The sequence below is a fragment of the Palaemon carinicauda genome, chromosome 41, assembly GCF_036898095.1.
Source record: "Palaemon carinicauda isolate YSFRI2023 chromosome 41, ASM3689809v2, whole genome shotgun sequence".
NCBI classification, from domain to species: domain Eukaryota; kingdom Metazoa; phylum Arthropoda; class Malacostraca; order Decapoda; family Palaemonidae; genus Palaemon; species Palaemon carinicauda.
In genome coordinates, this window is record NC_090765.1 from 48354895 (window position 1) to 48376819 (window position 21925).

A 21925-nucleotide genomic window follows, 5' to 3' on the forward strand; every position below is an offset into this window, starting at 1 on the left:
AAGAAATTGAGATTAAGTGATGGCTGGTACAAAAGATCCAACTGTAAGTCTGTAACGATAAAGGTTAGAGTAAACACAATATACCTAAAATGTAAGAAAGGACAATTATATTTATGAATGGGTAGACAAGGAAAGAATGAAACATTTGTTTGATTGCATGAAACTTTGTGAAGTTAACATGAAAGTGGTTTTTTTTTTTACCTTTTACCATTTTGCACCTATTACGCTTCTAGTAGTATGCCCACAATTAGTGTTGTGGAGAGAGCAACAAGGAACTTTGAACCTGTTACCTGCATGGAACTTTATAGTGAAGTGTCAACTTGTCAATGACATCATTTCGATGCGCCAAAGCTGGTATTTAGTAACTAATTGAGCGCCGCAACCGTAAAAGTGATCGTTTAGGAGCCAGTCAGACTGTACAACAAGGTTGAGTAGTGTCCCGAGTCCCTAGCACTGTAATTTTAATCTGAATCGACCACCAGCAAGACTATCGGTTCAACCTTTTAGCTTCATGGTACATCGTAAACTACCTGTATTAGTGTGACGTGAATTGTCATTAACTTGAGTTTCCTGACCTCAAAATAAGAACAATGACGAAAGCTATCCTCGGGAAAATTATTCATAAATGTGAATCCTTTTCTCCAAGGTTAATATTAATTACAGGTAAGTTGATTGCAGGCTTAACTGTCGTCGGTAAGCTGTAAGTGATGTGCCGATGGTAGGCCTAATGACAACCGGTTTAAAATATCCACATGTCACGTGTTTAGGGGACATGGTTTATATGAATATGGAGAAATAATTTTTATTTTTTATTCTAATATGATGCTGTATTCTGGACTTTAAATGCATTTCTGTTAGATGTGAATGTAAATTTAAGGATGTATGTAGTTGGTTGGGGCAAACATAAAACTTAGGGGTGTATGTATGATAGCGGCCACCTGTATGTATGATTACGGCTAACTGAGAATACGGCAATGTAAAGGGGATCGCAGGGGGCTGTTAACACCCCTTAGGTAAGTAGGTTAGGTTAAGGGGGGGAAAGTTTAGGCCGCTTATATACAAAGACTCCTAATCTTAATTATTGCTTGCCAAATCTATTTTCGGTAAATTTTTAGTTTCAGCCAAATTTGGAAAAATGCAATAAAAATATATTTGTTGCATCAGAAATAGTGTGGTTTCAATGAATTTAACGTTTATTTTGACTGCAAACCAACCGATTTAGAGATTTACTATGTAAACCCTAGTTCATCCCACCAATTATGGGGGACACCCTTTGGGAACCGGGGTTTTGGGTGGGGGAAGGGGGCGGAGGGTGTTGGGGCATTGAATGATATTTGCAATAAATGAATAATTAATGTTCCAGCACCCCTCCCCCATACCCCTAACTAGGCCTACCGGGGGGAGGGGGGTAGGGCCCCCCAGCGACCCCCCCTTAAAGCCACAGTAATTTTCAGGGCACCACAGAACCTAACAAACCCACCTAACCTAACCTAGGGGCCCTGTACCCCTACCGGGGGGGGCTTCGCCCCCCCTGCGACCCCCCCTAATGGCCACAGTAATTTTCAAGGCACCACAGAACCTAACAAACCCACCTAACCTAACCTAGGGGCCCTGTATCCCTACCGGGGGGGCCTTCGCCCCCCCTGCGACCCCCCCTTATGGCCACAGTAATTTTCAAGGCACCACAGAACCTAACAAACCCACCTAACCTAACCTAGGGGCTCTGTACCCCTACCGGGGGGGGCTTCGCCCCCCCTGCGACCCCCCCTTATGGCCACAGTAATTTTCAGGGCACCACAGAACCTAACAAACCCACCTAACCTAACCTAGGGGCCCTGTACCCCTACCGGGGGGGGCTTCGCCCCCCCTGCGACCCCCCCTTTAACCAGGGGTAAATTTGAATATATATATTTTGTTAAATCACTTCTTACCTTAAACGGAAGATGACGATGAAGATGTGGAAGGTTGTGGTTGACCCTCCTTTACAGATTTGGTACAATACCACACATGTCTATCCTCACGAAAATGTAAAGCCGAATCACATTTACCACACTGGACACTTAAAGGTAATACGGAATGCTCCCTTAGAAAACGATTCACTACTTCAGGAGTTCCATTATAATTCCCATGAAATCGGCCGATCACATCAAAATAGGAATAACGACATATTTCACACAACCGTACCGGAGGATCCATGACAGTCAAGTGACGTGTGATGAAAATATAGAAACCGGAACTTTTGAAAACCGAAAACAAATGACAATCACGGGTTTCTCCCATAATGAAATAGGGAAAAAAACAAAACACTATCGTTTACAATGTTATATTGCACGAAAAACAGATCCTTGAAACAAGACTGAGAGACCAATGAATCGTCCAATACTGTAATAACCCTTGAAAAGAACCCAGTAGTATTTAGATTGGAGGAGCGACATTAGTGGGAGGAGCAAATGCGCATTCAAGTAAATATTGTCACATTGCGCAATGGGGAGGAGCCAAGTAAGATGAAAACAGATATACAAACGAACAAGAGCTACCTTGCGTGCCCATGGAAAGATATACACTAAACTTAGAAAAAGTCAAGACCTTCAATTCCTGAAATATTTTTTTTCTCTGTAAGTATGCATTAGCGACAATAATGTATTGAGAAGAAGTGTTTTGTTATCACGTGCTTTACTAGGAAAATATATTAATATAATACATTTCCCAATTTGGTTGAATCCAAAACTTTACCCTATTTTCGATTTTTTAAAAGTTCTGGTTGTGACAACAGTTTCTAATATACCCTTTTGGTTTTATAGTTCTGGTTGAGACATTTTCTGGAGCCTTTGTATAGTAGCAGCCAGTTCCTCACGCGTTGGTTAAAAATGAACATCGGTAAATGTGTAGGAGAGCTCCGCGCTCGATTTAAAAGTTTCTAAAAGTAGAAAACGAAAGAAAACAGTAAATTAGAGCTACAGTTACCTTGAAACTGTGAGATAATCCTCCTACAACCACCTAACTCTTACACAGAAAATGTAAGCATAAACCTACTACTACAATTATGGGGGACCCCAGTGGGAAGCGGGGTTTTTGGGTGGGGGGAGGAGGAGAAAAGTGATTTTTCGGGGCACTACCGAACCTAATACAACTACCTACCCTACCCTGGGGGCCATGTACCCCTACCTAGGCCTACCGGGGGGGGCTCCGCCCCCCCTGCGACCCCCCCTTAAGGCCACAGTAATTTTCAGGGCACCACCGAACCTAAGACACCCACCTAACCTAGCCTATGGGGCCCTGTACCCCTACCTAGGCCTACCGGGGGGGGCTCCGCCCCCCCCTGCGACCCCCCCTTAAGGCCACATTGAGTTTCAGTTCAAACGAAACAAATTAAAATGAAAACGCCTTTTGCAATAAAAGGAACACAAACTTCAAATTAGTCTCAATATCTAACTTACCTTTGAAACAAGACACGAAAAAATTGCACCTCCTCTTCCTTTTCCCACGAGTAACCACACTACGATCACACCGGAATGCTAATTTGTTGTAATCTATACGGCACACATTTTCACAATTAGGGCACTTTTTCTCTGCCAAAATCAAACCATGACGTTGAGCAAATGCAATTAGCAAATCAACTTTCCCTGAATAATGTACACAAAAATCCCCATAAGAAATAAAGCAATTGTCACAAGTGACACAGTCGGAACGGGATGAAGGTCCTGCTAATTGCTCCATACTTCACGGCAAAATGAGCTTTTCAGTTTGAAGGGAGATCCGAGACGTGCAAAAATATTCCTCCGCGGAACTTCACGTAAACTGTGGTAACTGGTGGAAAAATAGCAGGGATAAGTGAAGTAATAAGTGTCAGCATTGGCTAGATTTGTAAAAACCGCCATGATTGGTTTTCAAACAGTGTGACGTCAAGAAAACACCTGTTATTGGTTAGAATAGCATTGAGAACTAGTCTGCCATACGCAGTAAGGCGGTGAAACAGCTCATTTTAGCCAAGACATCACACAGTAAACAAAAACAAACACTTAGAAAAAATCCAAGTGAAACATAACTATACACACGAATATCTTCGTTAAATAGAAGCTGCTCATATATTGACTATTATATAAGCGTTCTATATGATATAATAGTGAATTGTAGGTGTTTAAAATTCTTCAAGATCTTCCGCGGAGCTCTCCTACACATTTACCTGAACATCAACTCACCTAAACTTTCCCCCTAACCTAACCTACAAGGTTAGGTTAAAGTAAAAGTAAGTAAGTAAGCCGTGTCCTAACCCACTTAGCTAACAAGGGGGGGGGGGGGTTGGCTAATGCATCCCTGCGACCCCCCTTACGCTGCCGTATTCTAAGTTAGACATAATAATACATACAGGTGGCCGCTATCATAGCCTACATACACCCCCATCTTCTAATGTAGTATACTGCTTCTCCTACAAGGAAACTAACGATTTTTTAAGAAATTACTCCTATTTTTATAGCACATAGATTGTAAGCGAGATGTACCCAATTATATCCACTGAAAACTGGGGTCACCCAGTGGGAACCGGGATGTTATGGTGGGGAAAATCTACTGAAGAAGCCAATTTTTTTAAAAATTTTAGATGTTATAGAATTCTAAAAGTTATAATTGGAAAACTACATTTTAAAAGGGAAACGAACACCTCCTAACCTAACCTAGAAGCTAAGAAAAAGAATACAAGGACAAATAAATCAAAACATCGGATATGTTGGGCTTTCAAGACCATGCAGGGAGTGGTCTCTTTTTTTGGGTACATTGAGAGGTGTTAGATGCATAACTTTGGGAGTATTCAGGGTGCAGAAAGACTTCCTTTGGAGCAGATTCTTCCCCAACCAAATTCTCCCATAACCTTTCCAACTTCCATCCACATTTAATAAAAAAAGACAACTTTCGGGGAAGAAGTAGAGAGTCTTGATAGCCAAAAAGGTCATCAAAAAGGTAAAGACAATATCTCTGGAGATATTAACAGGCTGTTTGTGGTTCCCAAATCATGAGAGAGAGAGGAAGACCAGCGCTGGATATACCTAAACAAATTAAATTCCTTAGAGTTCTAGCTAACACTCAAAAGATGACTAGATGTTTCCAATATTTCTTTAAGATGCTTATCTTCATGCTACCATTTATTCAGACAGGAAAGTTTCTGAGGTGGTGTTCAAGGGGAAGACTTTTTAGTTTAGACACCTTTGTATCACTCAACACAGCCGTGCAAGTACTGTATTCACACATATGATGGCTCCATCTGCTTAGTCTAAATTATTGTTTTATATACAGTACAGTATACTAGTAAGGAAAAATACAAATTACTCTTAAGATTTGTTGTTTTTTTAATTGATTCATGGAAATTTTCTGATATTTTAATGTATTTTCCTGATATATGCATTATTGATTTGATAATTATGTTTTTAGATTCAAGTCAAATACATGGTCGTGGAGTGGTTCTATCGCTAGTCAAGTCACACCTACGTACGAATACTGAAGTACATTATCTCACTACAGCATTATCACCTGCCAGAATAAAATCTTACATTGAAAGTGAAGGTTAGTATATCAGGTATTTTATATCTAGAATATTGTACTTATTCGTGAATTTTATCAAATTTGTCTAATGAATATTAAAGTGATGTTCTGACTCTCTACAAACCTTTTGCTATTTATTCAGGATTATCTTTCGGTGAAGCTGGAAGAATAGCCATGAAGACTGTATGCGAGGTGGTAACTACCTGACCTGCTAGTTATTGGGGGGGGGGGGGGGGTGAGGGGTAGTATCTCAATGGGTGGCTGGTTCCCTAGCCAACCTACTACCTCCATTGGCTTCGGCCCATCGAAGAGAACAGCTGCCAAATTCTTGGGTTCGTCCACTGCACCCATTAGCTTTTCTTGAAGAGAGCCTGTGCGTGCATGGTATTTTCGAGCATGCAAACCTTTCAGGAGGCGTTGGTTATGGGAAGAGGGGAGGGAAAGGAAAATGCTTAGACAGGTATTCATTTTCTGTTTTGCCACTGGACAACGTGGCAGAGACCTGGGGCAAAGTTTTAGGTTGTATGTGTTGTTCCGGGCAGTTATTTGCTTCATTTTCTGGACCACCAGCCTCCTGTAACATTGTTCGATAAAGTCCCAGACAGATCTTTGTGAGATGAAGTTCAGGATAGAAACAGATGGTCAGTGCTGTCTTCCATCAGAGAGAGAGAGACTTAGTACTTTCGGTAGATCTGAAGGACATGTTCAATACTTTCATATATCAGAACTTTGGAAAACACTTCCACTTGTCCCTTAACGGTAAAGTGTACCAGTTCAAAACTGTGTTTCAGACTGTATACGGCTCCTCAGGTGTTCGCTTGGGTGTTCACCACAGTAGCTGCTTGAGCCCACTCATGAGGGATATGTCTCCTGATGTATTTCAATGACCGGTTGATCCTGGTTTTGTCGATAGTTGCTTCAGGATCAAGTTCAACTTCTTTCACTTTGCCACAATCTAGACATTGTTGTAAACTGGGAGAAATTGAGTCTTATACCCAAGCTGAGTATGAAGTACTTGGGCATGCTGATAGGTTCGGCAGAAGCGAGAATCTTTCCCATAGATGATTGATTGCATCACCAAGCTCTAGGAGGTTGCGCAACTGTTCCTGTCTAAGACAGTTCTTCCAGCTTGGCAATGTCAACATTTTCTCTTACATCTGTCCTTTTTGGTGAAGCTTGTTCTTCTCTGGTATCTCCACCAGAGATCCATTCAGTGGTGCCTAAAGAATCACTGGGTAGCTAACAGGTATCCCCCGTTCCTTCCTGTGCCGGAGTCACAGGAGGTCAGGAGTAATTTTACCTGGTGGCTCAACGAGAACAATCTCACCGGAGGAGTCCCACTTAACTTCTTGCCTCTGGATCTGCAGCTGTTCTCAGATGCATCAAAAGGTGGCTGGCGACGTGCACCTGGACTACCTGGTCGTATCAGGAGTGTGGTCCGAGAAAGACAGCCACCTGCATTCGAGAGATGCGAGTGATCTTCCTAGGCCTGATGAGCGACAGCTAAACTGTAGTGCCCTACGTCAACCATCAGGAGGCACAGTCTTGTGCCCCTCTGTAAGTTGATAAAGCAGATGCATGTTTGGGTGGCATTTCATGCCATAGAGTAGTTAGCAAGGTACATTCCGGCCAAGAGAAATGTCCTAACAGTAACACTCAGCCGTCAACAACAGGTGTAGGAGTGGAGTGGTCTCTACTTCCCCTTGTGGCTGAAAGGATTTTTGCCATGCGAGGCTATCTGGGGGTCAACATGTTTGCAACTCAGCTGAACAGGAAGCTCCCCGTCTTCTGCTCCCCCGTTCGAGACCCATGGGCAGTATTCAGAGATGCCTTCCAACACCCCTGGGATTACCTGGAAGTCTACACCTTTCCCTCAGTTCACCCTTATTTGGCCTGTAACCAACAGTGTCTTGATTACATGAGGACTCGGGATGTCCCTGGTGGCTTTCAGATGGTCACGCACCGAGTGGTATCCCATTCTGCTTGCTATTCTGGTCGAGGTTTTGAGAGAACTAACCTCCATGGACCACTTTTCTCTGTCAGCTGCACCGTTAGAGGCACCACCAGTCTGTGGAGTTGTCATCTCTTCATGGGTGAAGATTATCCAGCATTTCCTCAGAGCAAAAGGCTTTTTGAGAGGCACTGCACATGAGATGTCGAGATATCTTTGAAGGATGTCAACAGATGTCTACCAAGCTAAATGGGCCATGTACTGTACTGTGATTGGTGTAGTAGAAGGGGTATTTTTCTGGTCAGAGCTTATCTAGCACAGATCGCGTTTTCCTTTGCCGGGAGAAGCATCTCTCAGTTTCGGCCATCAAATGCTTCTGCTCAGCATTGAGTATGATCTTTTTGACTGAGGGGCATAGATTTCCCAGCCTCCTGGAATCTGTTTATGCTTGTGAGGAGCTTCAAGCAGTTTTGCCTGTCCCTAGACCTCAGGTAACCAGAATGGGATGTGACCTTAGTCCTCAAGGCTCTTACACGTACCCTATTCGAACCCTTTAACAGGTCATCAGACAGGGATATAACACTTAAGACTGTTTTTTTTGCTAGTTATAGCACTGGCGAAGAGAGTGAGTGAGTTGCATGGTCTTTCGTACTTAGTCGTCCATGCTCATGGATGAAAAGAGGTCTCCTTAATTTTGTGCTTGAATTTGTAGCCAAGACTCAGAATCTGGGAGTGCATGACTCTAGGTGAGTTTCCAGAGGTGGTGAAGATAAAATATTCTTGTTTCCTGTAGGGTCTTTGTGCTGGTTTTTCAAGAGGACCCAACAACTCAGGCCTGAGCATAGGAGAGACTTGGTTAGCAGTGGCAGGGCCAAGAAAGATGTGTCAAGGAACATGATCTCTTTCTAGCTTCATAAGACAATTCAGAGAGCTTAAGTCTTGGCTGATGAGGCAGTTGAGGCGCCAGCCAGGATGAGAACTCACGAAGTCAGTGTTATTGCCCCATCTCTCATTCCAAAGGGATCTGTCTGTGGTCCAAGTTTTAAAGGTCTGTGTCTGGAAGAGGGAGACCACCTTTACCTGAGAGGTTGTACCCACAAGGCCTTTGACACTTTTATGCTTGGACCTGTGGTAGCTGCTCAATCTGTTGTGGAGCAAGCCTTGCTCTAATGAATGTAGTATATCTAGCTCTTATCTTTCATTCTTCTGCCCCTCTCTTGATATCAGCAGGTCGGACTAGATGCCAGTAAGTTATACTTTAGAGCTCCAGTCTTTGAAACCAAAGAAGTATATTTCCCCATCCCCCATGCTAGTGCATCTAATACTAATCCATTACTCATATTCCTAGTATTCAATTTGCGTACATTTTCCTTGAAAGGAATGTCAGGATGCCTGAAAACTTTAAATCATTCATTTCCTTGAAAGGAAAGGGTTCCTTTGATTTTGGTACTGTACGTTATGTACACCTCAGGTCTTATCACCCCTATGATAAGTAGATGGGGGTCTTAGTTTCTTTGCCTTGCTCTCCTCAGACCAAGCGTTGAACACATTGAAAGAAGTTGAAAGAATCTCCCAGTTTTATTTTAGTGGGATGTCCAACCCTCCAAGTAGTGAGGCTTCCTAATTGAGAGACAAGGATTTGTTTATCGTGTAGGAAAAAAATATAAGATTTATAAAGTAATTTGTATTTTTCCTACGCATACAAACCTGAGTCCTATAATATGACTTCCCTCCTCAAACCATCCCCCCAAGTCCGAGGTTGAAGTTGCATAAGTGAATAGAGAACAGACTCTGAGGGGTCTGGGCTTTGCCCTGCACCCTCACCAGTTGGATAATTGCTCGTTATCCATTTCAACAACTGATTTCAGCGTGCGCTGAAGTAATTTCCATAATTAAATGACTCGTTTTTCAATATTAAACTTAGCCGGTGATTATATAAGCTGCAACTCTGTTGCTCGACAGAAAACTCTACGTAAAAAATCCGCCAGCGATCGCTATGCAGGTAGGGGGTGTACTTCAACAGCGCCATCTGTCGTGCAGGTACTCAGTACTCAATGTAAACACAGAACTCAATTTTCTCTCTGTCGGGCTACCGGCAAGACCTACTAATTCGCTGTTACTAACTGGATTTGTTTTCACAACTATTTGGTGAAGTACACTATTCTAGTTTTGAGCTTTCGCTATGCAGGTGTTTTATCTTCATCTCAAAACTTGAACTCGTTTTGGATAGATTTAATTATGGTGACAAAGAGAGTATGGACTTTCTTTCACTTTTAAATGGCCGACCCTTCCCTTAGACGGAAGTGTGTTTAGGTTTTTAGTAATTTTTCTTATCACGTTATAGATCTATATATTTTATATCTCTCCGCCTTTATTAGGCCTCTTCGATTAACTTTCCATTTATTATAAACATATAAAAATAAATTTTAATGTTTTGTTTATATGCGACCTTTCCTGATAGTAGGCGGTCCTAACTTGGAACCGAAGTTAATCAACGTTGAGCCCGTTATATCGTATTTAGCCTTTAAAGAATTTAAAACTTTTTAAATGTAATGTTTTATGAAAGAATTTCTTTGATAGTCTTCGTACGGTTTTCAAAGATGAACTAACGTTTAGTTTTTTAGGCTACGCAGTTGTTGACGTTCAGGACGTTCAACATGCGCTCTATCGTTACGATAGAGAGAGAGTGTATCACGGTTTCACTTTGCAGTAAGAGTACTGTAAATCGATTCTGACGTTTTGTTCATTCTTTCTTAGCTTAAATGTTTTAAATTCTAATTTAAAGGAACTTTTTATTTGGAAAACCTTTCAGTTTTTTCCTTTAGTCAAATAACATGTTTTTTTGACGATACAGTATATAATTGGGCTCTTCTCTTAGGTGCGAAATCAAGAGAGAAAGAGAGAGAGAGATAGAGACGGAGGGAGAGAGAGGAGAGAAAACGTTCCGTTCAAGCGGGTAACGTTGTTCTCGTGTTACTCTCGTCCCTAGTCTCTGTACGGGGAGGAAGGTAAAACGTTTTTAGGTTTTTATTCTCGTCCCCAGGCTATGTGCGGTGAGAGATTGAAAACGTAGTTATATGAACTAGTGTTTAGTCTCTTTCCCAGCCACTGAATTTTTTATCTTAATATATGTTTTCTGTTTTTTGCTGGTATTAATGAGCTGCATTATACGACTGATTTCGCAATTACTACCTTTTAATGAAGGGTAGAATTGCGTGTTTCAGGTAGAGATCAGTAAAAGTTTCGATTTCAATGAAATAAGTGCAAACAGAAAATCGATAAAGTGATATGCGCAAAGTGTTACAGTGTTGCGTCCGAGGGTTCGTCTGTTCGTGCCTGTCGTTCACCTAGTCCGGGACCTCTTGCAAGCTCCCAAGCCCAGGGGAGAAGTAATGTCGTACGACTTATGGGTTCGAGAGGCCTTGATCAACGAACAGACGTTTCCCTCCGTGGTTTCGGGCGTATCTACCCAAGATCGCCCCACCCACACAAAGATGAGAGAGCCCATTTATTCCTCGTCTGCGGAAGAGGTTTCTCGTAAGAAACCATGGACCAAGGTCTCGCGGCTTATTAAGCGCAAGTCGGTCCCTTCCGCGCAAGTCCAACGGCCCAGTTGTAGCCACTGGGTCAGTTCGGACTCGCTGCAGTCTTCCGACGACTGCTCACCTCCTAAGAGAGGCAAAGCGGTACCGCATCAGGCAGTCACACCGTCTGTTGCCGCACCTGCTCCTGTAGACCCTAAGTGGTCTTTGCTGCAGACCATGCAGTCTCAGTTAACGTCATTGATGCAGGACTTTCGTGCGGAGAAGGTTGACACTGCACCAACTTCTAGCCTACAACCAACCACGGTTGTGCGTCCTGTGGACGCTGAGGCGACCTTCTGCCGCACTCCAGCTGAGAGAGTCCCGCCACCCATGCGTTCCAGTGTACCCTGCCAGCCGCATGTTGACGTTCAGCGACACACGGAACCTTCCGTTGACGTTCGCGAGGTACAACAACAGTCTAAGTTGTTTTGTTTTGACGCGGTGCGTCAACCTCCGCATTCTAGAGTTGTTTTGACTGCTCAGTCTAGACAGTCAAAGCAGTCTCGAGTGGACGCTGTACGTCCTCACGCACCTGTTGTGGTTGACAGTTCAGTTGTTGACAGTTCACAGACTGTCAAGCAGTTACATGACGTTGCGTTCTGGTCCGCTACTAATGCACCAGTGAGAGACTCCGCTTTTATCGGACAAGGTTCCTGTAATTAAATCATGATGATTTTTTTAAGGATCTTCGTCCGGATCTTGTAACTGCTGCTCCTCGTTCGCCTAAACGTCAGAACTTACACTAGGCCTAGCTACTTCGAAGCCGTTGTTTTTAAGCTAGTGCTCTCTCGCTCTCCTAGAGAGCGTTAGGTTGGCTAGGCGACTGGTTTTTTCACCAGGAGGAGTTTGGGGGATACAGCCTTTGATTTCCCTTCTTTTAAACTGGTTTATAGAGCGAGAGTCTGATATGACACGAGAGAAGTTCTCGGCTTGGGAGTTCATGCCTCTGCCCAGATAGACTTCTCAATTCTGGTAGACTCTCCCTGGCGCCTAGCCAGGAGACGCTCCAAGTTGTTTACAGGTCAACTTCTCAGCTTTTGTCGAGCCTTTGAAGTTTTGCTGTACTATTATGTCACACATAACAAGGCTTTCAGGGATGGTAAACGGTTCCGCCTCAGTCGCTAACCCCATCTGTTGCCACACCTGCTCCCGTAGACCCTAAATGGGCTTTGCTGCAAGACATGCAGTCCAAGCTTGCGTCCTTGATAGAGGACTTAAATGCGGAGAAGAACCTTCTGGCCAACAACCTTCCAACCGGTCGGTTGTGCGCCCTGTTGACGCTGAGGTAACCTACTCGCGTCTGCCAGTTGAGGTGGTTCCTCCTTCTGGCCAACCACCTTCCAACCGGTCGGTTGTGCGCCCTGTTGACGCTGAGGTAACCTACTCGCGTCTGCCAGTTGAGGTGGTTCCTCCACCGATGCGACCTAGTGTGGGTTGCCAGCCGCACGTTGACGTTAAGCGACGCTCGGAGGTGGTTGTTGACGTTCAGGACGTTCAACAACCAGCAGAGGTGACTTGTTGTGACGCAGTGCGTCAACCTCAGCAACCCGGTAGGGTGTTGACTGCACAACCCAGACGGTCTAGACAGTTTCGGGTTGACGCTGTACTTCCTCGCGCACCCATGGTTGTTGACAGTTCACAGACTATGCAGCAGTTCCATGATATTGCGTCCGGCTCCGTCACGCATCCACCAGTGCGACGGGATTCAGCGAGTCAGACGTTGCCCACTCCGTTGCCGTTTCCTCATCAGTTTCGGATGAGGAACCCTCTGATGAGGACGTTGCTGAACAAGACGATCAGCCCCCAGCCCTGCTATCCATCCAGAAGATGCTGAAGAAGGAACGCTGCTTAGTCAGGCTGTGGATGAGTCTGGTAGGGACGCTGTCATCCGTGGATCAATTTGTGTCACCAGGAAGACTACACCTCCGTCCTCTTCTATACCATCTAGCTTTTCACTGGAAAAGGACAAGACGCTAGAAGCGGTCTCGATCCCGGTTTCCGAAAAGATAAAGTCTTGTCTGACTTGGTGAAAGGACTATATCAACCTAAGAGAGGGTCTTCCCCTGACTGTTCAGACTCCCAACCACGTTCTCTTCTCGGACGCATCGGACGTAGGCTAGGGTGCGACATTAGACGGTCGGGAATGCTCGGGATTATGGAACTCGAGTCAAAGGACAATGCATTTCAACTGCAAGGAGCTACTGGCAGTACGTCTGGCCTGGAAAAGCTTCAGGTCTCTCCTTCAAGGCAAAGTGGTGGAGGTGAACTCGGACAACACCACGGCTTTGGCGTACATCTCCAAGCAAGGAGGGACCTACTCTCTGACGTTGTACGAGATCGCAAGGGACCTCCTCACCTGGTCAAAAGGTCTAGACATATCACTAGTAACGAGGTTCATCCAAGGCAACTTGAATGTCATGGCAGATTGTCTCAGTCGGAAGGGACAAATAATTCCAACAGAATGGACCCTCCACAAGGATGTATGCAAGAGACTTTGGGCCACCTGAGGCCAGCCAACCATAGATCTCTTCGCAACCTCGATGACCAAGAGGCTCCCAATATTTTGCTCACCAATCCCGGACCCAGTAGCAGTTCATATAGATGCCTTTCTCCTAGATTGGTCACATCTAGATCTATATGCATTCCCTCCGTTCAAGATTGTCAACAAGGTACTGCAGAAGTTCGCCTCTCACGAAGGGACAAGGTTGACGCTAGTTGCTTCCCTCTGGCCCGCGAGAGAATGGTTCACCAAGGTACTTCGATGGCTAGTAGACGTTCCCAGAACACTTCCCCTAAGGGTGGACCTTCTACGTCAGCCACACGTAAAGAAGGTACACCAAGGCCTCCACGCTCTTCGTCTGACTGCCTTCAGACTATCGAAAGACTCTCGAGAGCTAGAGGCTTTTCGAAGGAGGCAGCCAGAGCGATTGCTAGAGCAAGGAGAACATCCACCCTTAGAGTCTACCAATCGAAGTGGGAAATCTTCCGAAACTGGTGCAAGTCAGTATCCGTTTCCTCGACCAGTACCTCTGTAACTCAAATAGCTGACTTCCTCTTATATCTGAGGAAAGAACGATCTCTTTCAGCTCCCACTATCAAGGGTTACAGAAGCATGTTGGCATCAGTCTTCCGTCACAGAGGCTTAGATCTTTCCAACAATAAAGATCTACAGGACCTCCTTAAGTCTTTTGAGACCACGAAGGAGCGTCGTTTGGTTACACCTGGTTGGAATTTAGACGTGGTACTAAGATTCCTTATGTCAGACAGGTTCGAACCGCTACAATCAGCCTCCCTGAAAGATCTCACCTTAAAGACTCTTTTCCTGGTATGCTTAGCCACAGCTAAAAGAGTCAGTGAGATTCATGCCTTCAGCAAGAACATCGGATTCTCATCCGAAACGGCTACATGTTCTACAACTTGGTTTTCTACCCAAAAACGAGCTGCCTTCTCGGCCTTGGCCAATATCGTTCGATATTCCAAACTTATCGTATGGTTGGAAATGAACTAGAAAGAGTCTTATGCCCTGTAAGAGCTCTTAAGTTCTATTTAAAACGAACTAAACCTTTACGAGGCCCGTCTGAAGCTTTATGGTGTTCAGTTAAGAAACCATCTTTGCCTATGTCAAAGAATGCTTTATCCTATTTTATCAGACTGTTAATACGAGAAGCTCATTCCCATCTGAATGAGGAAGACCAAGCTTTGCTGAAGGTAAGGACACACGAAGTTAGAGCTGTCGCAACTTCCGTGGCCTTTAAACAAAATAGATCTCTGCAAAGTATAATCGACGCAACCTATTGGAAAAGCAAGTCAGTGTTCGCGTCTTTTTTATCTTAAGAATGTCCAGTCTCTTTACGAGAACTGCTACACTCTGGGACCATTCGTAGCAACGAGTGCAGTAGTGGGTGAGGGCTCAACCACTACAATTCCCTAATTCCATAACCTTTTTAATCTTTCTCTTGAAATGTTTTATTATTGTTTTTGGGTTGTCCGGAAGGCTAAGAAGCCTTTCGCATCCTACTTGATTTGGCGGGTGGTCAAAGTCATTTCTTGAGAAGCGCCTAGATTAGAGGTTTTGATGAGGTCCTGTTGTATGGGTTGCAACCCTTGATACTTCAGCTCCTAGGGGTCGCTCAGCATCCTAAGAGGATCGCGAGGCTCCGTAAGGAAGACGTACTTAAAAAGGCAGAGTTATTGTTTAAGTCGACTTCCTTACCAGGTACTTATTTATTTTATGTTTGTTATTTTGAATAACTGCTAAAATGAAATAAAAAATCCTTAGCTCATAATAATGTAAACAATTATTGCTGGTCTCTACCCACCCCCCTGGGTGTGATTCAGCTTATATAATCACCGGCTAAGTTTAATATTGAAAAATGTTATTTTTATAATAAAATAAATTTTTGAATATACTTACCCGGTGATTATATATTAAAGGACCCTCCCTTCCTCCCCAATAGAGACCCAGTGGACCGAGGAGAAAATTGAGTTCTGTGTTTACATTGAGTACTGAGTACCTGCACGACAGATGGCGCTGTTGAAGTACACCCCCTACCTGCATAGCGATCGCTGGCGGATTTTTTACGTAGAGTTTTCTGTCGAGAAACAGAGTTGCAGCTTATATAATCACCGGGTAAGTATATTCAAAAATTTATTTTATTATAAAAATAACATTTTTTATGGCTAGAAAAAATACTTGTTACCATTTGATATTTTAAGATGTCTTCCCCTAGTTTAGTTTACAATTACTGCATTGCCTGAAATGTATACATGACTTATTTCTGGGAGATCATGTCCCTCATTCCCATGTATTGTGTCAGGTCAATTCTCTGATTTATATAATTGTTGTGAAGAGTGCGTTTCACTCTCGATACCACTAATGGGAAAGTATTTATTGGGATGGTGACAATATTTATGTGCTTCCACTTTTAGACAACACAAGTTCAGGCATTTTTTTTTAGTGAGGACCTTCATAAGCTCTTGACATCATGAGTAAAAAAGTTTCTGTAAACGTTTCATACTCTTGTTAACTTGAATTCAGGTATTCCTCTCCATGGAAAATTTAAATATAGAATTTTTGATGATGGTGATTACAAAAAGATAATTAAAAACTTTATTTGAGACTTTTTGATGATATTGGAGTTTATTTGCTATTTAGAATTTAATAATTCATGTCTTAATTTTTTCAGGTTTGGCTTCAAAAGTAACTTTCTTTGATGGTTACAGTGATGCCTCTGGTTGGAAAAATACAGCTTCCTGTGTTCACCTTCATGAACCATTAGAAGAGCTCTTCACAGTAGGAACTGTAAAGGGGAGCAGCAAATATGTTGTTGTAATTGACAAAATAGATGATGCTATTAACCATCAAGATTCATCAAAGTTGATAAAAAGTTTACATAAAATCTCCTTAGGTATGTATTTCTTTTTGAAATATTTTAGTTGTAATTAACCTTACCAAAGATAATTGCTGCCATTAGTTCTTGTAACTTTAGTTATTATAAGACATAAAATTTACAGCTAACAAACACCTCTTAACATGGTAGCCCTGGTTTATTCTATGCTTGTAACCTCCTGTGGCTAATCCCTTCATATTTTCTATTGTCGCTTTAGTGTTAAGAATTTTTTCTTTAGGTACTTGATTTCTTTGGATTAACTGCTCTTTATGCAGGTAGATCTTCTAAGACATTAACGTTGAGAACTTATGATTTATGATCATTAAGAAGGGTAAATAATGACCCACATGTTACTTGCCACGGGAATCTTTATTGTGGCAGAATGTGGTAATCGGTGTGAAGGCCTGAGTGAGTTACAGGCATTTTTACAGCTTGCATATACCTAGAGCTATAAGAGGAGTTGATTAAAAGTTATAAAGAGCACTAGTAATAGTGCATCATCACATGATTAGGGGTTAGATAGCTGTATTTCTCAAGTTTGTCTGTGAAAACTAGTCCTGTTGCTGATGTGGATACCAAGTTTAAAGATGAAAAAACAAATCTTATTCTGGACAGAGTATACATTCTTATAAGATTTTCAGGTTAATATATATAACTGTGTATTCCTTCTACCTGAAGTTGAACCTAGCTAGGATGAAGCTCTAGAGATTCCAGTTACCCTTTCTTAGGAAGGTACAATAGTATCTGAACTAATTAGACCTTAGGTAACCTCTGGCTTACACTCTAGGAATCAGATTGTTACTAATGCTTCATGTATAATTGTTGCGTCTGAACCATATCTGTTAACAATTTTCATGTTCACAAAACAAGATTACATTGATAACCATAGTGGTAAGTAAAAGTATATTTTTTCCATTTCAACTTGGTGGCCCATTACTTGTAGAGGTTAAGTGATCAAACTTTATAAGAGGAGGAGCCTGAACCTTCATCCAAGTAACCCCAGCCTATAACTGTAAACCTTTTGCCTCTGAAAATAGTTATGAGCATGATTTGATGCAATCTATGTAAAAGTGCTGGCAGACTGTGACTAATATCCTGTGAAAGGCTTCTGTGCGGCCTCAGACTAAAGATGGAAATCTAACGTGGTAAGCAAGAGTATATTTTTTTCTTTTCTGCTCACTTGGCTGTGAGTCCAATGGCCTGGGGGGAGTCAACGTTGGCTCCGCCTTCAGGGAGAACTTTGGTCAATGATTGGCACTTTGATGCCTTAGTCAAATCTGATTGTTTTGGACCTAGATCGAGATGGTGATTAGATCTGCGAATCTGAAAACTCTCGAGTCCAGCTGGTCAAACAAGATCTTTCCCCCGCCCCATCCTCACTCTCGCGGCAGAGGTTCTACTCACCAGAGCATGCTGGGTCATCTCCTCTGCAGGTTGACCCGTTGGTGTGCGGACTCTCCTTTGAGAGACTCAAGGTGGAAGGTACGTCCTTCTCAGCCAAGTCGGTGGACATGGAATTGTCTGCCATGGACTCCCTCTCAATTGTCTCTTGGTTTGACTAATGGTCAGCTACAGTGATTTACTTAAACAAGTTTGTAGGGTTATCAATGCTGGAGTCTTTGGAGAAGCACAAGAGTCTCTTGCTGTCTAGTGGGAAGGCAATGACCTTCCTTGCACATCAAGTAACAAATCAGTGGGATAACAGGGTTTTGAGGAGAAGAGATGCCTTGGTTTTCCATTTCTCAAAACAAGTTAACCCAGAGGTAGCGCTTTCATTTCGGAACTCTTCAGTACGGGTGGCAACGTCTCCTCCCAAGGAGTTGCATGCATGCAGTGGTGGTGAAGTAGAGAACTTCTTTGCAGATCTATGCAGGACCTAAAATTAATTTGATACCGACCCAAATATAATAGGCCTTCCTCCCTCCCCACATTCAGGGCTTTTTAATAAGTGACTAACAACAGTTACAGGCCTGAGGGTGACCAGGGCCATCATGTGAGATGTGCTTGTTAGGTGTAGATTTTTATTTTGCCAAATAGCTAAGCCTACAAGAACTAGTAGCAATATCAATTAATTTTAGTTTAGAAATGAGATTAGTTTTGACCTTACTTTACATCATAAAAACTAAAGTAATCTATAGCCACTAAATAGCCAGGCCTTCTCCATCATGAGGCTCAATACTACACAATATTCTAGAAGTTTCATTCCAGCTGTTACCAAGTTGTGGATTGATCTTCCTAATCGGGTAGTTGAATCAGTAGAACTTCAAAAGTTCAAAGTTGGAGCAAATGTTTTTATGTTGAGCAAGCTGACATGAGTCTTTTTATAGTTTATATATGACATATCTGTTTTTGACGTTAATACAGTAGTTTATATAGGACATATCTGTTTTGACATTGTTACTGTTTTAGAATGATTTATTGTTAACTTGTTCTCATCATTTATTTATTTCTTTATTTCCTTTCCTCACTGGGCTATTTTTCCCTATTGGAGCCCTTGGGCTTATAGCATCTTGCTTTTCCAACTAGGGTTGTAGCTTGGCTAGTAATAATAATAATAATAATAATAATAATAATGTGGACTGATTGCAAAAGAAGGATATTCTTGTCCAGTCTTGAATTTTGAAATGCAAGGGTTGCAGAGTCTCATGATTAAATATAATTGCTGAGGACCTTTGATTGTCTTTATGTTGACCCATTGTCATTTAGACAAAGTGAGAGTCTTGGAGATATGTGTAACAAATTTATTGTCTGTGCCATAACTTAAAAATTATGTTTTAAAGAAGCTTTCATTTAACACACATATTCCTGATGAACTATGAGCTTCTACAAAGGTCATATAGACAATGTTAAACTCAGAGAGATAGAATTAAGTTCGTAAATCATTATGAACTTTGTATTGCATGTCTTATGGGAGCATACACTTGATGCTAATGTTAATTATGACCTGAAGATGTGTTTGTTCCTTCGCATATACAAACCTTTTGTACTTTAAAAAAGTAAACACGGCCGTTGAATTCTTTAACGACCTAGTTAACAATAAGTGAAGGAATAATGTTTCTTATTTGTGCTCTCCACTTGTCATTACTACCAAGCTATTGAATTCAGTGGCTGTTCCAGTTCCAACTGAAAACATATTCCCTATTTTAAAGGACTTAGATTTGTATAGTTAGAAAGGTACAAATTACTTCTAAAATCTTTCATGTTTCATCTGCCTTAAAATGGGAAAGTTTGTCACATAAGGGAAGCAATTTTATGAACAGTAAATTTACCTTATTTCAATTTCCAGGTTTCTTTTTAGGAGTAACTGATAGTGACTAGATTAATTAAATAATGTAAGGATCTGTAAATGTCTAATCTCATTCCAGTTACTGAGTTTGAAGTGAATAAGACTGAAAAGAGGTCAAATTACTGTATGAGTTATTATGCTGAGGTGTTCTAAGGTACCAAAATTGTTTTATAGTCTTAAGTTTAATGAAATAAGAGGTGAACAATAATTACAATTCATGAAGAGTTTCCTATTGCAGATGAAAATGTAGAACAACTGATAGTATATGCTAGTTCAGACTGTGTGCAGGAAAATGTGATGTCAGCTCTTTGCCACTTAGCATCTGCTACCATTCATCTTCAAGCTGCAGTGCCTTATAAATGTAGAATTGTTTTAAAAAAGCCTTCTGGGAAAGTTTTACAGAGTGTAAGTATTTTTTCAAACTGTTATCAAACAAGGTTCCAAAGGCATGAAAGGTATATAGAATTGTGAAAGATGTCTCTGAATAGCTTCTTCAAATTTATTAGTGTAGGGAGACCATTATATGCCCATGCAAATTATAAAAAAAAGTTCTCAGCAGTGTGGAGCAATTAATTTCAGGAATTTTAGATTGGAATCATATTAAATTTATTGTTCTTTGGATTTGTTTTGCAATTCTGTCAACTACATGCCATTTAGATACTCCAGCAGTTAATTACATCATAAGATTTTGGGAAAGTTTGAAGTGCCAAGAATAAAACTATTAGCCCCATTTCTTCAATCATGAAATATGTAACATACCTTTTTCCTGTGCGAATACAAGCTTTTGTTCCTTTTAATTTGGAGTATTGTCCAGTGCAAGCTGGCTTGGCTGTTAAATCATTAACAAGGAAGTTGGGTAATGAGACGGGATGATGGGGATCTACTCACACACTTGCCTGACTCAGTCAAGTCATTTTTTTCGTCTAGATGTATCAAATATAAATATGCGCAGCTGCTTTCGTCACTCCTTACTGTTGAATCTTTCTCTTACTGTTGGACTTTTTGATGGATGAATGTAAGGATATGCAAAAGTATTCTGGTAAAAGAGGCAAGGCATTTGAGAAGTTAATGGACAAGTCTGTCTGTCCCCAATTAATCTCTACCTATTGTAGGGGAAATTGTTGTATGCCATGTTCGCCTTGTGATAAGTGTAGGCATTGGTCTCCTGCATTGCTTGAAAGGTTTGGCAGGAAGAGGTAAAAGACTGAGTAGTGTTTGCCAGTATTCTTTGGCAGAAGTACCCTCCAGTTAATGTCATAGAACCTTTTTGGTTCATTTTTCTCCCCCCAAGCTTTTATATCTCTTTCGGTTACTCATTAGGCTTGGACCTTGGAGAGTAAGAGTAAGGAGAAGGATGACTTTGACCTTCACCCAGCACTTGGTTCCTGTATTTTGGGTGTGAAAATCTCCCCCAGTGAGGAAATCTCACTTATGCATTTGCAAGATTTGCAGGTACGTATCTGATTTATCTGTTACCAATGATGATGTTTCCCTAAAGACTGTGTCCCTCTTTGGGCATTTCAGGAACACTGTGAGTGGTCTGAAGGAAGGTATGGCTTTGGGTAGGACTCCCTCAATGTCAGTGCCTTCAGTGAGAGTTTCCAGTGCCTATTATATGCCTGTGACCCAATTTTCTGTGGTTCCAGAGGTGGATTCCCATGTGGTTGTGTCCTCTATGGGAGCACCTTTGTCAAGGGCTAAAGAAGGGTTTGTCTGTTATAGTAATAGGAAGAAGCAAGCAAGCTTGCTTCTCTTCATCCTCCTCTCATCCTCCTCTACCAGTTCCAACCTTTCTTCCTCCTTTACCAGTTCCAACCTTTCTTCCTCCTTTACCAGTTCTAACCTTTCTTCCTCCTTTACCAGTTCTAACCTTTCTTCCTCCTCTACCAGTTCCAACCTTTCTTCCTCCTCTACCAATTCCAACCTTTCTTCCTCCTCTACCAGTTCCAACCTTTCTTCCTCCTCTACCAGTTCCAACCTCTCTTCCTCCTCTACCAGTTCCAACTTTTCTTCCCCCTCTCCCAGTTCCAATGCTTCCTCCTTCACTACCAGTTCAAAACTTTCTTACTGTCATAAGAAGAACAAGAAGAGCAATTTTAACAAGAAGGCCTCTAGTGACGACTTTTCTCCCCTGGGAGTAGGCAATGGTGTTCATGTAGGGACCAGTACCCTCAGGGTCAGT

General features: G+C 42.1%; 1 protein-coding gene across 1 annotated transcript in view; it reads left to right on the forward strand.

Moving 5' to 3' along the window:
- The first annotated feature begins 271 nt into the window (after positions 1 to 271).
- The window catches only part of Elp5 (Elongator complex protein 5), a 34225-nt gene continuing 12571 nt past the window's right edge, over positions 272 to 21925 (forward strand). The window contains exons 1-4 of the mRNA XM_068364637.1: positions 272 to 663; positions 5422 to 5553; positions 16254 to 16475; positions 19982 to 20148. Of these exons, the coding sequence (XP_068220738.1) occupies positions 591 to 663; positions 5422 to 5553; positions 16254 to 16475; positions 19982 to 20148 (594 nt within the window). The 5' untranslated portion in view covers positions 272 to 590. The remainder of the gene's footprint in view (positions 664 to 5421; positions 5554 to 16253; positions 16476 to 19981; positions 20149 to 21925) is intronic.